This window comes from Prionailurus viverrinus, chromosome D3 (genome assembly GCF_022837055.1).
Source record: "Prionailurus viverrinus isolate Anna chromosome D3, UM_Priviv_1.0, whole genome shotgun sequence".
NCBI lineage: Eukaryota > Metazoa > Chordata > Mammalia > Carnivora > Felidae > Prionailurus > Prionailurus viverrinus.
The window spans coordinates 45,824,282-45,839,058 of NC_062572.1; the positions used below are offsets into that span (position 1 = coordinate 45,824,282).

The 14,777-nt window shown below is 40.0% G+C and overlaps 1 protein-coding gene across 1 annotated transcript in view; it reads left to right on the forward strand.

The window, feature by feature from the left end:
* Positions 1 to 2,974: 2,974 nt before the first annotated feature.
* Positions 2,975 to 14,777, forward strand: part of MIB1 (MIB E3 ubiquitin protein ligase 1) — a 125,076-nt gene continuing 113,273 nt past the window's right edge. Inside the window, exon 1 of the mRNA XM_047827618.1 lies at positions 2,975 to 3,905. Within this exon, the coding sequence (XP_047683574.1) occupies positions 3,677 to 3,905 (229 nt within the window). The 5' untranslated portion in view covers positions 2,975 to 3,676. The remainder of the gene's footprint in view (positions 3,906 to 14,777) is intronic.

A 14,777-nucleotide genomic window follows, 5' to 3' on the forward strand; every position in this document is an offset into this window, starting at 1 on the left:
TGGTGTTGTAAAGTCACAATGTATTTAATAAGAGGATGGATTGATAAGACAGTGTTTAACATAAAGAAATACTACAGGGTTCCTGGGTGGCTCAGTCAGTTAAGTGACCGACTCTTGATTTCGGCTCAGGTCATGATCTCATGAACTATGATCTATGAACTATGCATCCTGCTTGGGATTCTCTCTCTCCCTCTGTCTTTGCCTCTCTCTCTCAAAATAAATAAATAAACATTAAAAAAAATGAAAAAAATTCCCTCATTAAAAAGAGAAATACATTCAGTATTAGATTAAAGTTTTAGTTGTATGTCTTAACTTCCTCTGTAATACTGGACAAGTTACTACTTAATCAGTCCTGGCTTCATTTTCTTCTTCTTTTTTTAAAAATTATTTTTAATTAAAAAAACGTTTTTTTGATGTTTTTATTTATTTTTGAGACAGAGAGGAAGCACCAGCTGGGGAGGGGTAGAGAGAGAGGGGGACAGGAACTGAAGCAGGCTCGGCACTGACAGCTGAGAGCCATGAGTGGTGAGATGACGACCAGAGCCAAAGTCCGCTGAGCCACCCAGGCGCTCCACTGGCCTCATTTTCTTCTTATCAAATATGGGGAGTGGGCTAATTTGAGGTTTCATACTTACGCTTACTTATACTGCAGAGGTTTTGATGAATTCCTGTAGAGGCCTGCAAAGGTAAGAGGAAGGGAAAATTACAGGTGAGCTCTAGCCTTGCTATATTGTATCACTACTTAGCTCCCTTTATAGATCAAATGCACAGGATAGGAACATAGGGTCTGTGGAGTAGTTAGGGAGAAGAGAAAAGAAAACCACTAAGCTAGATCATTCCTTAAGATCTTTTTCATTTTAAGGGCAAATAAAATTCTAAGTTATTATAACTAATCTTTGGTATCAAGAACAAAAGTCTTTCTAAATATTAGATTATTATGTCTTAATAAGTATAAAACTCCACAGTGAGGTAAATACAATTAAATATGTGGAAAGCCATTATTAATATACTGTGCTTGATGTAAAATGTAAGGTTGCACTATTACAAATTGGCCTTTAATCAACTTACTTTACAAAGTCAACCATAAGTATAACTTGTATCGTAGCTATATTTTTTCCAAAGTTGTTTTATCGATTTATTAATTTAAATGATTAATCTAACTGGTCATCATGAAAAGAATGAAACCAGAAAAGATCCCAGAGAGAGAAGGAAGAGTTGGTAGGCAGGAATAATTCATAGTGCCCTTAATTGAACAGCTGCAGTTAAGGAGCTTTGGCAATAGCATGTTTAAAATTTCTGGGGTTGGGCTCCTGGGTGGCTCTGTGGTCCTTGAAATTGAGCCCCTTGTTGGGCTCTGTGTTGACAGCTCAGAGCCTGGAGCCTGCTTTGGATTCTGTGTCTCCCTCTCTCTCTGCTTCTCCCCCACTCATACTCTTTCTCTCTCTCTCTCTCTCTCAAAAATAAATAAGCATTAAAAAATAAAATTTCTGGGGTCAAAATATTTTGAAATGGACTAGAAATTTGGTTGGCCTATTCTGAACAAATATTTTAACTTTTGTTTAGTCTCTCAAATTAGCTCTATTTGACCTTTGGGACTCCATATTTGTATTTTCCTCAGTTTTATTTACGTGAAAAATTAAGAATATTTTATTTTATTACATGATAATTAATTGGTCACATTTCACACTCCCTTTCTGCCCACTTGATTTTGATTATTTGATTCTGCGGGAGTATTCCCGCTCCCATGACTCTCAGGAAAAGCAATAATTTACGCTAACAATCCCTCTATGCTGGGATGAAAAACAAGGGTTTTATTTTTTTATTATTTTTAATGTTTATTTATTTTTGAGAGGGAGAGAGACAGAGCATTAACGGGGGAGGGGCAGAGAGAGAGGGAGACACAGAACTGAAGCAGCAGGCTCCAGGCTCTGAGCTGTCAGCACAGAGTCCGACGCGGGTTCGTACTCACAGACCGCGAGATCATGACCTGAGCCAAAGTCGGATGTTCAACCAACTGAGCCATCCAGGGGCCCCAAAAATCCTACACACCATAATGTCATTTAAGTAATAGCCAGAAACCACTCTTACAGACCTCTTATTTTCCTTTCAAGGTTGTCTTTTGCATTCAGGGACTGAATGATGGGAGTTATCAATGGGCAAGGTGCATGTAAACTCTCCCAGGAGCTTGTACTGTTTGGAGTCTACTTAGCACCCTGACTCCACTTGAAGACAAGACACACCTTCCAAAGGACTTTGTACATTGCTCACATTCGGTACCATTCTACCGAATGGTTAAAATACATCCCTAGGGTTGTTGGGGTGACTCAGCCTGTTGAGCATCTGACTTCTGATTTCATCCCAGGGTTCAGGAATCGAGCCCCACCCCTCGCAAGAGTCTCTCTCTTCCTCTGTCCCGCTCCCCCCTCCCCCCCCCCCAAAAGTACATCCTTAATCACCCACTCTGGTTTGAAATGTTTGCAATTTACACATACAAAAATACAGGTCGCCCTTAATCTGTGCTATAATCTATTTCCGACCCTGTTAAAAAAAGACTAAAACAACACGGAATCCCAAACACATACTCTACACCGAGGTACACTAGAATTCAAAGATTAAGACTGACCTCTTCACAGCTACCCAGTTTCAGCGCCCGGGTCGGATCCCAATCTCGGTTGATTTCCTCCAGCCCCACCTCCAGGTCAGTGGGACGGATTTCTTGCTCCGCCCCTTTTCTCACAACCAATGGGGCGCGCTTCACCACCCGTAGGCCACAACCCCATTTACCGCCCCTCCCAGCGCCTCTGGCTGGGCTGGCAGTCTAGCCACCCCCCTCCTTTTTTTTTTTTTTGGGGGGGGGGGCTAGGCGCATGCGCACTCTCATCGGGCCCTGGAGAGACGCTTAGGGATCGATTTTCTTCTCCTTTCTTTCCCCAGTCGCGCGACTCTCCAAAACCCTTTCCGCCCTACTGTTGCTGAGGATTCCCCTCCTAGTGAGAGAAGGGGTTGTTCCAGTCTTGAGTGCGTCAGTATCCGGATGTGGAGCCGCTCTCGCCCGGCGGGGACTCTGTGGCGGGGCGGAGCGCGGCGGCGTGCGCGGGGGCACAGAGAAGGGGGCCCGTGGGCCCGGGCGTTCGCCGGACGCTGGGAGGTACCACCGCTGCCCACGGGGGAGGAGACGGCGCCGGCACTCGGGCGCCCACCCCGGATCGAGGGGCTGGGGGAGAAAAAAGGCCGACAGTTAAGCTTGCTCCCCGCTGCCCTCGCCGTCCCCCCCGGGCTAGCCTCCCCCGGCCCCCTGCGCTCCCCGCGCTCCCGGCCGGGGGAGAGCGTGGTTTCCTGGCGGCCGTCGCTGTAGCCCGGCCGGGGAGCCCGGAGGAAGCGGGGGAGTCCCCGCCCACGGCCCCCTCCCCTCTGCCCGCCCGCCGCCGCCGCCTCTGAGCCGCTGCGGTCCGGCCTCCAGTCCGAGCGGGGGGCGCGGCGGCGGCGGCGACGGCTGGAGAGCGGCTGTGGGCTTGTCGGGGACCGCGCCGCCGCCCCCGTGAGTTATTCCCACGTCCCCCGGGGCTCGCTGCCGCTTCCGCCGGCGCCGAGAGTCCGGCCCGGGCCCAACTCCCTCACGGGCCCACCGGCGGCGGCGGCGGCGGCGGCGGCGGGAGAGCCCACCGCCCGGGCCCCGATGAGTAACTCCCGGAATAACCGGGTGATGGTGGAAGGGGTCGGGGCCCGGGTGGTGCGCGGCCCGGACTGGAAGTGGGGGAAGCAGGACGGCGGCGAGGGCCATGTGGGCACGGTCCGGAGCTTCGAGAGCCCCGAGGAGGTGGTGGTGGTGTGGGACAACGGCACCGCCGCCAACTACCGCTGCTCTGGGGCCTACGACCTGCGCATCCTGGATAGCGCGCCCACGGGTAAGTCTTGGCCCCTGGCCCAGGGTCTGCGCGCGTGCGGGGAACGGGCGAGGCCCGGTGGGCGTCGGGACGCCTGGGAGAAGCCCCAGATGGAAAGGGAGAGAGCCAAAGGGATTTTGGGTTCAGTACCTCGTAAACAAAAACTTGCCGAAAAGACACCGCTGCCCCCACGGGAAATGATGGCTGCACCGTCACCAGGATGCTTTCAAGCCTGGAGGGCACAAAGCACCGGGAAAACAACAGACCGTTCCCCTCCTCCTCCTTCTCTAGGGAAAGGGTCTGGAGAGGCCTGTCTAATAAGCCATTGAAGTTAATCAGCCACCGAGTGATAACTGTCTGAAGAGAGGCTTGCCTAGCCATATGGTCTTTAGTTGACGGGTTACAATTGCCGAGGGGCTTCTGGTACCTCGGATTGTTGAAATGCCAATTATATATGTATGTATGTATGTACGTACGTAACGTACGTACATTTGTATGTATGGCTTCCTGTAACACATAGAAAGACAGACTTGGAATTAAGTAGCCGAATGTTAATTGGGACTTTGTAGAATGATTTTTCACCTCAATTGGTTCATTACCAGTAGAGGGAAAAACAGTCTAAGCTGCTGAACCATTTCTTTGTGTTAAATACTTTTTCCAAGTGGATTAGACGCCAGATTTTTTTGTGTGTAAGGTTATGTCAGAGACTTACCCATTCACAGGAGTCAGTTTGATTCACAAAATTTCAGGGATCTGTTATTGACTCTAGAATTTTTATGTAATGGGGTAAACTGAACTTTATTTTATTGGATTATTTTAATCAAGGCTATATTTATAGATTTGTCCATGATATCTATTTAGTTGAAAATAATTCAAATTTAAAATTTGTTACTTTTCAGAATGCATAAAGAAGCTACTTTAAAAAAATTGAGTATCATTGACATACTAGTTTTACATGTATACATAATGATTTCGATATTTGTACATATTGCAAAATGATCATCCCAGTAAGTTTAGTTAACCTCTATCACCATCTATAGTTGTAAAATTTTTTTTCCTTTGTAATGGGAACTTGTAAGATTTACTCTCTTAGCAAGTTTCAAATATTCACTACAGTGTTATTAATTGTAGTCATCATGTAAAGTACACTTTACATCCCATGACTTATTTATTTTATGACTGGAAGTTTGTACCTTTTGACACCCATCACCCATTTCACCCACTCTCACTCACCTCTGGTAACTACCAAGAGGTAGTTTCATTATGTATATATATATGTGTGTGTGTGTATATATATATATATATATAAAATGGAAAGAAATGTAAGAAAGTAAAGGATAAAGAAAATGTGCCATATATATATATATATATGCCGTATATATATATATATATATATATATGCACATTTTCTTTATCCTTTCATCCATTGATGGACATTTAGGTTGTTTCCTTGTCTTGGCTATTGTAAATAATGTTGCAGTGAACATGGGAATGCATATATCATTTTGAATTAGTGTTTTCATTTTCTTCCATTAGTTACCCAGAAGTATTGCTGGATCCTATAGTTAGTTCTATTTTTAATCTTTTGAGGCACTTTTCCATATTGGCTACACACATTTATGTTCCCACTAACAGAGAACATCCTTGTTTTTGTTCATATCCTTGCCAATGCTTGTTATTTCTTGTCTTTTTGATAGTAGCTGTTCTAACAAATGTGAGGTGATACCTCATTTGTGGTTTTCATATGCATTTTTGTGATGATTAGTGATGTTGAGTATTTTTTCATGTGTCTTGTTGGCCATCTGTATGTCTTTGAAAAAATGCCTCTTTAGATCCTCTGTCCATTTTTTTTTTTTTAAGTTTATTTATTTTGAGTAAGAGAGCATGAGCAGGGGAGGGGCAGAGAGAGAGAGAGGGAGAGAGAGAGAGAATCCCAAGTGGGCTCTGCGCTATCAGTGCTATCAGTGCAGAGCCCAACCCGGGCTCGTTCTCACGAACTGTGAGATCATGACCTGAGCTGAAGGTAGACACTTAACCGACTGAGCCAGCCAGGCACCCTCTCTGTCTATGTTTTAATCAGATTTTTTTTTTTTTTTTTTTTTTTGCTGTTGAATTGTGCGGGTTCTTTATGTATTTTAGATATTAATCCCTTATATGTATTACTTGCAAGTATTTTCTCCCATTCAGTAAGTTGCTCTTTCCTTTCGTTGATTGTTTCCTTTGCTGTGTAGTGGCTTTTTAGTTTGATGTATTCTCACTTGTTCATTTTTGCTTTCGTTGCTTTTGGCATCAAGTCCAACAAATTCATTGCCAAAATCATTGTTAAAGAGCTTACTTCCTATGTGTTCTTCTAGGAGTTTTATGGTTTCATGTCTTAATGCTAAAGTCTTTAATACATTTTGAGTTAATTTATAAGTAAGCTACTTCTACAGCTTGATGATTGAGTTTGACAAAGCTTAACAAATCTGAAATGGGTTTATATTTATTATTAGCAGCAACAAAAAGGAAACTAACACAGGCCAACTCAGTTTTTTTGAACAGATAATTCATAAAATTGTGTTTCTTAGCTGGCTTTTTAAACATTGAGAAGAATGAATATGCATGTCCCAAAGAAAAGATTCAACAGTACAAAAAGGGATAGCTATTGATATCACCTTCTTGTGTATTCTTACATAATACTCTATTTATTGCAAGCATATTTATTAATATACTGTAAATCTACTGCCTTTTAAAGGTACAAATGGTAGTACACTATATTCTCTTCTGCACTTTTGTTTCTTTCACTTAATAGTACATACTGGGAATTGTTCCATGTTATTAGCACATATAGGTCTACCTTATTCTTTCATAACTGCATAGTATACCAGTTGACTGGATGTAATAATTTATGTAATGTGTTTTATTGATGGGCATTTATATTGTTTCAGGTCTTATTTACAATGATGCAGTGAATAAATCCTATGCATATGTACTGAGTACTTTTTTTAATTTAAAAAACATTTTTTTAATGTTTATTTACTTTTGAGAGAGAGAGAGGGGGAGGGAGGGAGGGAGTGGGGGAGGAGAAGAGAGAGAGGGAGACACAGAACCTGAAGCAGGCTCCAGACGACGCAGGGCTTGAACTCAGCGAACTGAGAGATCATGACCTGAGCCGAAATTAGACACTCAACTGGCTAAGCCACCCAGGCACCCCAGTGCTGAGTACTTCTAATGTGGAATTGCTAGATCAAGGGGTACACATACTTAACATTTTGATAGATGTTGGTTAACTGCTGTCTAAAGACATTTTACCACTTTACACTCTCAACAACACTGTATGAGGCATGTACCTGTTTCTGCACACTCTTAAAATTTTATCATGCTAGTTCAAGCTAAAGTTTGACCACAACTAAATAATTTCGAGGCATCTTGGTATCAGTAATTGCAGGTTTATGGGGAAATTTAAATATCTTTCCAGGGTAAAGTGTAACAAATCCTATACTACAGCAGTTTTTGAAGGGATGTTAATGTTGTCTGTGTGTTTTGTGGTATGGAGTATATCTGTCATAAATAGTTTCATTATCTTTTATAAAAGCAGGTGTTTTTAGAGGTAATTTTTTAAAAATCTCAGTTTAATTTACATGACTTTATACATTTAATTTGTAATATGTAACAATTCATCTTGTTGATCTGATTATTTTAGCAGACGTTTTAAAAGCATTTCTAGGGATGCCTGGGTGGCTCAGTCGGTTGAGCGTCCGACTTCAGCTCAGGTCATGATCTCACAGTCTGTGGGCTCGAGCCCCACATCGGGCTCTGTGCTGATGGCTCAGAGCCTGGAGCCTGCTTCTGATTCTGTGTCTCCCTCTCTCTCTGCCCCTTCCCTCCTCATGCTCTGTCTCTCTCTGTCTCAAAAATAAAAACATTAAGAAAAAAAAAATAAAAAAAAGCATTTTTAGATACAGGATAGCTAGCCTTCTTATGCAGTGCTGTTGAAATATTTTAATTTCTATGATTTAATTTCTTCACTTTTATTTTGTTTTCCTTAAAGGATTGAACAGATCACAAGTTCTTAGATCTAATTTTGCCCCAGGACTATAATACTACTTTCAATTTTTTTTCTCTTTTTTCTTCAAAATATTTAACAATTAATATCTGTTGGTACTTTATTATATTCTTGAGATTTATTAAATATTACATTTATATTGTACTTGATATTTATTTACATAATAGTTAAAAATAAATTTAGCCTTTTTGAAATAATTTCAGGTTTACAAAAATTATAAAATTAGTAAAAAGACTTCCTTTTTGCCCTTGCTCATCTTCTTCAGATGTTAACAGCTTACAAAGTACAATTACTGAAAACAGAAAAATAACATTAATATTATACTATTAACTAATCTACAGACCTTATTAAGATTTCATCAGTTGTCCTACTAATGTCTTTTTTCTGGTCCAGGATCCAATCCAGGATCACTCATTGCATATAGTAATTGAGCTGCATATGAACTGTCAAATTCTCCAGCTTGTCGGTCTTTATTCTTCTATTTTTTCACTTTATCAAGGTTCTTAATGTTTTGAGTTTTCTTTGTTCCAAACAGCAGCTCAAAGTTCCAGTCATTCTATACTGTTGAAGCCAAGCTTTGCTGTTGACAGAGATATGACATTGTCATATCTAAACTATCAGATCTTACCCAAAATTCAAATTACTGAAAACTTACCTCATATATGTAAAGCTTCTTTTGTTTTATTCGTTAGGGGCAACATAGATAATTGCATTACCAGGTGTGGGAGAAAATTTTCACTTAGAAGTTAGAAGACAGCTAGCTGACTTTTTTCTTTATGTATGAGATATATGGATTAGATCAATTTAAATAAAAATTTTCTTCTAGCTTTAAAAGTTTGATTTGATGTAAATAGTAAAGAACTGATAACTATTTATATAGCTGACTCAACTAACCTGGAAATATAAATTAAGAAAAGATATCTTTCACCTCACCCCAGTCAGACTGACAAAAATTTAAAGTCTAAAAGTAGTATGTAATAATAAGGAATATGGGGAAATCAGAACTCTCAGGTTATTGGTGGGACAGAAAATTGATACAACCACTTTGAGAAGCAATTTGGCAGTCTTGTAAACTTTACAAACGCACATATCCTGCAACTGAGAAAATCTTTTAAGTGTATGTCCATGAGATCCTCAGGCACAAATCTGTAAAGAGGTTATGTATAGAGAAATTCATTGTAGTATTTATAAAACCAATAATTTGGTAACTACTAAAAGTTTATATGTAATTTGTATATAATGTTACATGAGTCTCATACAGTAAAATGTTAGTTAAAATGAAAAAATTAGTGTATATTTACCAATTATATGTTGAGTAAAAAAAAGTAGGTTTCAAAGAATTACTGTAGGGGTGCCTGGGTGGCTCAGTTGGATAAGTGTCTGACCCTTATTTCAGCTCATGTCTTGATCTCACTGTTCGTGAGATTGAGCTGGAGTGGGGCTCTGTGCTGTCAGTTTGGGATTCTCTCTCCCTCCCTTTCTCCCTCCCTTTCCCTCTCTCTCCCCCTCCCTTTCACTCTCTCCCCCTCCCTTTCTCTCTCTCCCCCTCCCTTTCTCTCTCTCCTCCTCCCTTTCTCTCTCTCCCCCTCCCTTTCTCTCTCTCCCCCTCCCTTTCTCTCTCTCCCCCTCCCTTTCTCTCTCTCCCTTTCTCTCTCTCTCTCTCTCCCTTTCTCTCTCTGCCTCTCATCTGCTTGTGTGTGCATGTACACTCTCAATAAATTAAAAAAAAAAAACTTAAAAAAAAGACACCAGACTCAAAATTACGTACAAAAAACCAAAAACCACAAAGAATTACTGTAGATAATACTGTGCTTCTTATGTAAAATTTAAATACTGAAAATTATGGAAAAAATATATGTGGAAAAAGGGTAAATAAACACTTAGGCTGAAAGGATCCAGCCTTCAGCATGGTATTTTGGTATTTTGCTTATATTCACAATTTTTTGTTTTGTTTTGTTTTTTAAATGAGAGCAAGGGGCACCTGGGTGGCTCAGTCTGTTAAGCGTCCCACTCTTGACTTGGGCTCAGGTCATGGTCTCACGGTTTGTGGGTTCGAACCCTGCACCGGGCTCTGTGTTGACAGTGCAGAGCCTGTTTGGGATTCTGTCTCCCCTGCTTTCTGACCCTCCCCTGCTTGCTCTTTATCTCTCTCTCAAAATAAATAAAAATAAACTTAAAAAATGTTTTTAGGGGCGCCTGGGTGGCTCAGTCGTTAAGCGTCCGACTTCAGCTCAGATCACAATCTCGCGGTCCGTGAGTTTGAGCCCCACATCCGGCTCTGGGCTGATGGCTCAGAGCCTGGAGCCTGCTTCTGATTCTGTGTCTCCCTCTCTCCCTGCCCCTCCCCCATTCATGCTCTGTCTCTCTCTGTCTCAAAAATAAATAAAACGTTAAAAAAAAATTTTTAAAATGTTTTTAAAAAGGAGAGCAGTATGGTTTTTCTTCATTGTTTTAGAAAATCTTAATTTAATATATTAGTAAATCAGGTCTGATTCTAAATTCAGTTTGATCCCATTCTTGATTTTGCTAGATGCTTTAGCTTTTAGGAGACCTCATAAAGATAGATAATCCAAAGCGATGAAGTGCATTTCTGAGTATATTATACTGGTTTTTAAGCTTTTATGTCTTGGCTTCAAACCCACTCTCTGTATTCTACCCTGTGAGGCTGGGATGGCTTCTGCATGTATTTTTTTTGCCAGCTGGATCCTTGCTGGCTCTGCCAATAGGGGGCGCTCAAAGGAGACTGGAAGGCTAAAGTGGGAGAAGGAACTTGCTGTTTTGTTTTTCTTGCTTTCTTTTGGCATCATCTCATCTAGCAGGATTTCAGTATCAGTGTTTGATTCCAGGTTACTTCCAATATAACCAGAAACATCATCAGTGTGTCCCCACTCAGTGACACCAGCACCAGCCAGTCACAACCCCTTTATAAAGGTCTGGATCCTACCCCTATAGAATCCCTCCTTTAGTAATCCCATTTTTTTTTCATTGTTTCCCTATTTCTAGAAGTGGTGGATTGGTGTAGTTTATGTCTCCTTACTGGACTGTAACTAATACAGTATCTTCATTAAATCTCAATCTTATTTTTCTATTCCATTTACCAGTTAAGATTTTTATTGAAATTTAGCTAGTAATTTTGTTTTTTCTGATGCTAGTCATTTCTTACATATGAATTAGAAGGTGTGTTACTTTTATATTTTGAATCAGTGAATTCTGAATTTACTGAATTTAAAATGAAGTGAAATATTATTTTAAGGATGTGGGTATAAAAATTTATTCATGATATGCATCATTGGTATTAAAGACCGTATAATGATGTTTTGAAACCTCTCTAAACACCAGTTTTCACTTTGCTTATTCTAGTTTCTTTTGGACAGCATTTATTTTCTCATGTCATCTTTACCTGGGACACATTAAATAGATGTAGTTAAAAAAAAAAAGTCTTATAAGGGGCATACCACTAACACCTACTTTTCATCACAGAAAAGGTGTGCAATTTTGAAGCATTTATTTTTCATTTATTTATTTTGTAAATGAAAAATATGGAACTCATTCTTAATTTTGCCTTTTAAGCCCTTTGTCTCAAGATAATCAACAGCATGCTGTTTTATGTTACTAGCATACATTCCACAAATCTGCTTAAGTAGGCACAAAAAAGTTGCAGCATGTCTTAATGTGCCAGAGGTGAGCAACATTGTTAGGACCCGTTGCTCTCAAACCCCCTCACCTCCAGGACACCTGTGTTCTCTGTGTGAGTTGTGAGTTTTTGTGTGGACTCCCTGAGGGTGCTGGTGTCAGCTCAGTGATTTACAATTAGTGAAACTTAATCTCAATCTTAATATTTTTAGAGAAAAAATAAATATAAAAGTTTCAGTGGAAGTCCAACCCGCCCCCCCCCCCCCTTTTTTTTCAGAATGCTTGGGACCAAGTGTATACTTCTGGATTTTAGAACTATAATATGGTATGTGTGCAACATAGTACATAACATCCACTTTGAGGTCCACAGAAGTACCATGTAATCAAGTAAATTAACATTTCTTCAGGGAAGCATATGAATAATTATACTACAGGGATGATAAAGACTACATACTATATATAGCCTCTTGTTTGTTCAGGTCAGGGTTTATGACTGAGTTTGCTGCTAACTTACAAAAACACTTGGAGTTTGGCATTATAGATAAGACATTGTGGACTTCGATTTTCTCTTGCATTTCACAGAATCTTGTTCTATATACCCTGAGCATGTACCTCACTGTGGAAACCATTGCTCTAAGTCACCTAGCAAGAGCTTATGCATTTTAAGTATCTATGGGAAAATGGCCTTTTTTTTTGTTTTTGTTTTTAAGAACATTTCTCCTTTTTTTTTTTTTTTTGATTTTTTATGTTTATTTACTTTTCAGAGAGAGACAGAGACAGAGTGTGAGCAGGGGAGGGTCAGAGAGAGAGGGAGACACAAAATCCGAAGCAGGCTCCAGGCTCTGAGTTGTCTGCACAGAGCCCGATGTGGGGCTCAAACCCACAAACTGCAAGATCATGACCTGAGCCAAAGTCAGAGGCTTAACTGACTGAGCTACCCAGGAGCCCCAAGAACATTTCTCCTTCTTAAAACTAATTTCTTTACTCACACATTTTCATATGTCCCTACATCATTTAGCTTGCCTCTTCTACCATTTTATCTGGATTACAGTGATAGAACATTTCCTCCATTGGAACTAGGAACATAGCAACAATTTTTATTTATTTTTTAATGTTTTACTTTAATTTTGAGAGTGAGAGAGCGTGAGTGGGGGAGAGTCAGAGACAGAGGGAGACATAGAATCCGAAGCAGATTCCAGGCTCTGAGCTGTCATCACAGAACCTGATGTGGAGCTCAAACCCACGAACTTCGAGATCATGACCTGAGTCAAAGTCAGATGCTTAACCAACTGAGCCACCCAGGTGCTCCTTTATTTTTATTTTTTTTAAATTGAAATATAGTTGACATAGTGTTATATCAGTTTCAGGTGTACAACAGTGATTCAGCAATTCTGTAGTTACTCATGCTCACCATGGTGAGTGTAGTTATCGTCTGTTATCATACGAAGTTATTACTGCATTATTGACTATATTCCCTATACTGTACTTTTCATCTCTGAGTTATTTATTTTATAACTGGAAATTTGTACCTCTTAAACCCCTTCACCTATTTTGCCTATCCCCCTACCCCTCTCCCTCTGGCAACCACTAGTTCTGTATGAGTGTGTGTCCCTTTTATGTTGTTGTTTTTTATTCTTTTTTTTTTTTTTTTTTTTTTAGGTTTCATATATAAATGAGATCATACGATATTTGTCTTTTTTTGGTCTGACTTATTTCACTTGGCATAATACCCTCTAGATCCATCCATGTTGTTGTGAATGGCAACTTTATTCTTTTTTATGGCCTAGTACTTTTCGATTGTACATATCTACCACATCACGTTTATCCATTCATCTATCATTAGACATGTAGGTTGCTTCTATATATTGGCTGTTGTAAATAATGCTGCAGTAAAAATAAGGGTGCATGTATCTTTTTGTATTAGTAAGTGTTTTCATTTTTCTTTTTAAAATAATTTTATTTATTTAGTTTTTTTAATGTTTATTTTTGCAGGAGAGAGAGAGACAGAGCATGAGCGGGTGAGGGGCAGAGAGAGAGGGAGACACAGAAACTGAACTGGGTTCAAGGCTTTGAGCTGTCAGCGCAAAGCCGGACAGGGGGCTTGAACTCACAAACCACAAGATCATGACCTGAGCCGAAGTCAGATGCTTAACTGACTGAGCCACCCAGGTGCCCCAAATAAATTTTTTTTAAGTTTATTCATTTTGAGAGAGACACAGCACGAGTCAGGGAGGGACAGAGAGGGAGAGAGAGAGAGAATCCGAGGCTGGCTCCATGCTGCCAGTGGAGAACCTGATGCAGGTCTCAAACCCACAAAACATGAGATCGTGATTGAGCTGAAACCAAGAATTGGATGCTTAACCTACTGAGCCATCCAGGAGCCATCTTTGGGTAATACCCAACAGTGGAATTACTGGATCATATGGTAATTCTAGTTTTAATTTTTTGAGGAACCTCCATACTGTTTTCCATTCTGGTTGCACCAGCTTACATTCCCACCAACAGTGCATGAGAGTCCCTTTTCATCACATCCTTGCCAGCACTTGTTATTTCCTATCTTTTCGGTACTAGCCGTTCTGACTGGTGTGATTGTTGTTTTGATTTGCATTTCTGGATGATTAGTGATGCTGAGCATCTTTTCATGTGTCTGTTGGCCATCTGTATTCCTTTTTTTGAAAAATGTCTATTTAGGTCCTCTGCCTATTTTTTTTATTGTATTGTTTTGATGTTAAGTTTGATGTATTTTTTTATATAGTTTGGATATTAACCCTTTACTGGATGTATCATTTGCAAATATCTTCTCTCATTCATAGGTTGCCTTTTCATTTTGTTGATGGTTTTCTTTGCTGTAAAAGCCTTTTATTTAGTGTGATGTTTATTTTTGCTTATGTTTCCTTTGCCTGAGGAGACAAATACAGAAAAATGTTGCATTTTCTTCCACAAATTCTAATGGTTTGGGGTCTTATATTTAGATTTTTAATCTAGTTTGAATTTATTTTCATGTATGGTGTAAGAAAGTTGTCCAGTTTCATTCTTTTGCTTGTAGCTGTTCAGTTTTCCTAGCACCATTTATTCAAGAGACTTTTTCTTTTCTCTGTTGTATATTCTTGGTGTCTTTTGTAGTAGATTAATTGACCATATAAGTGTGAGTTTATTTCTTGATTTTCTGTTATGTTCCATCGATCTTGTCTGTTTTCATACCAGTACTATACTGT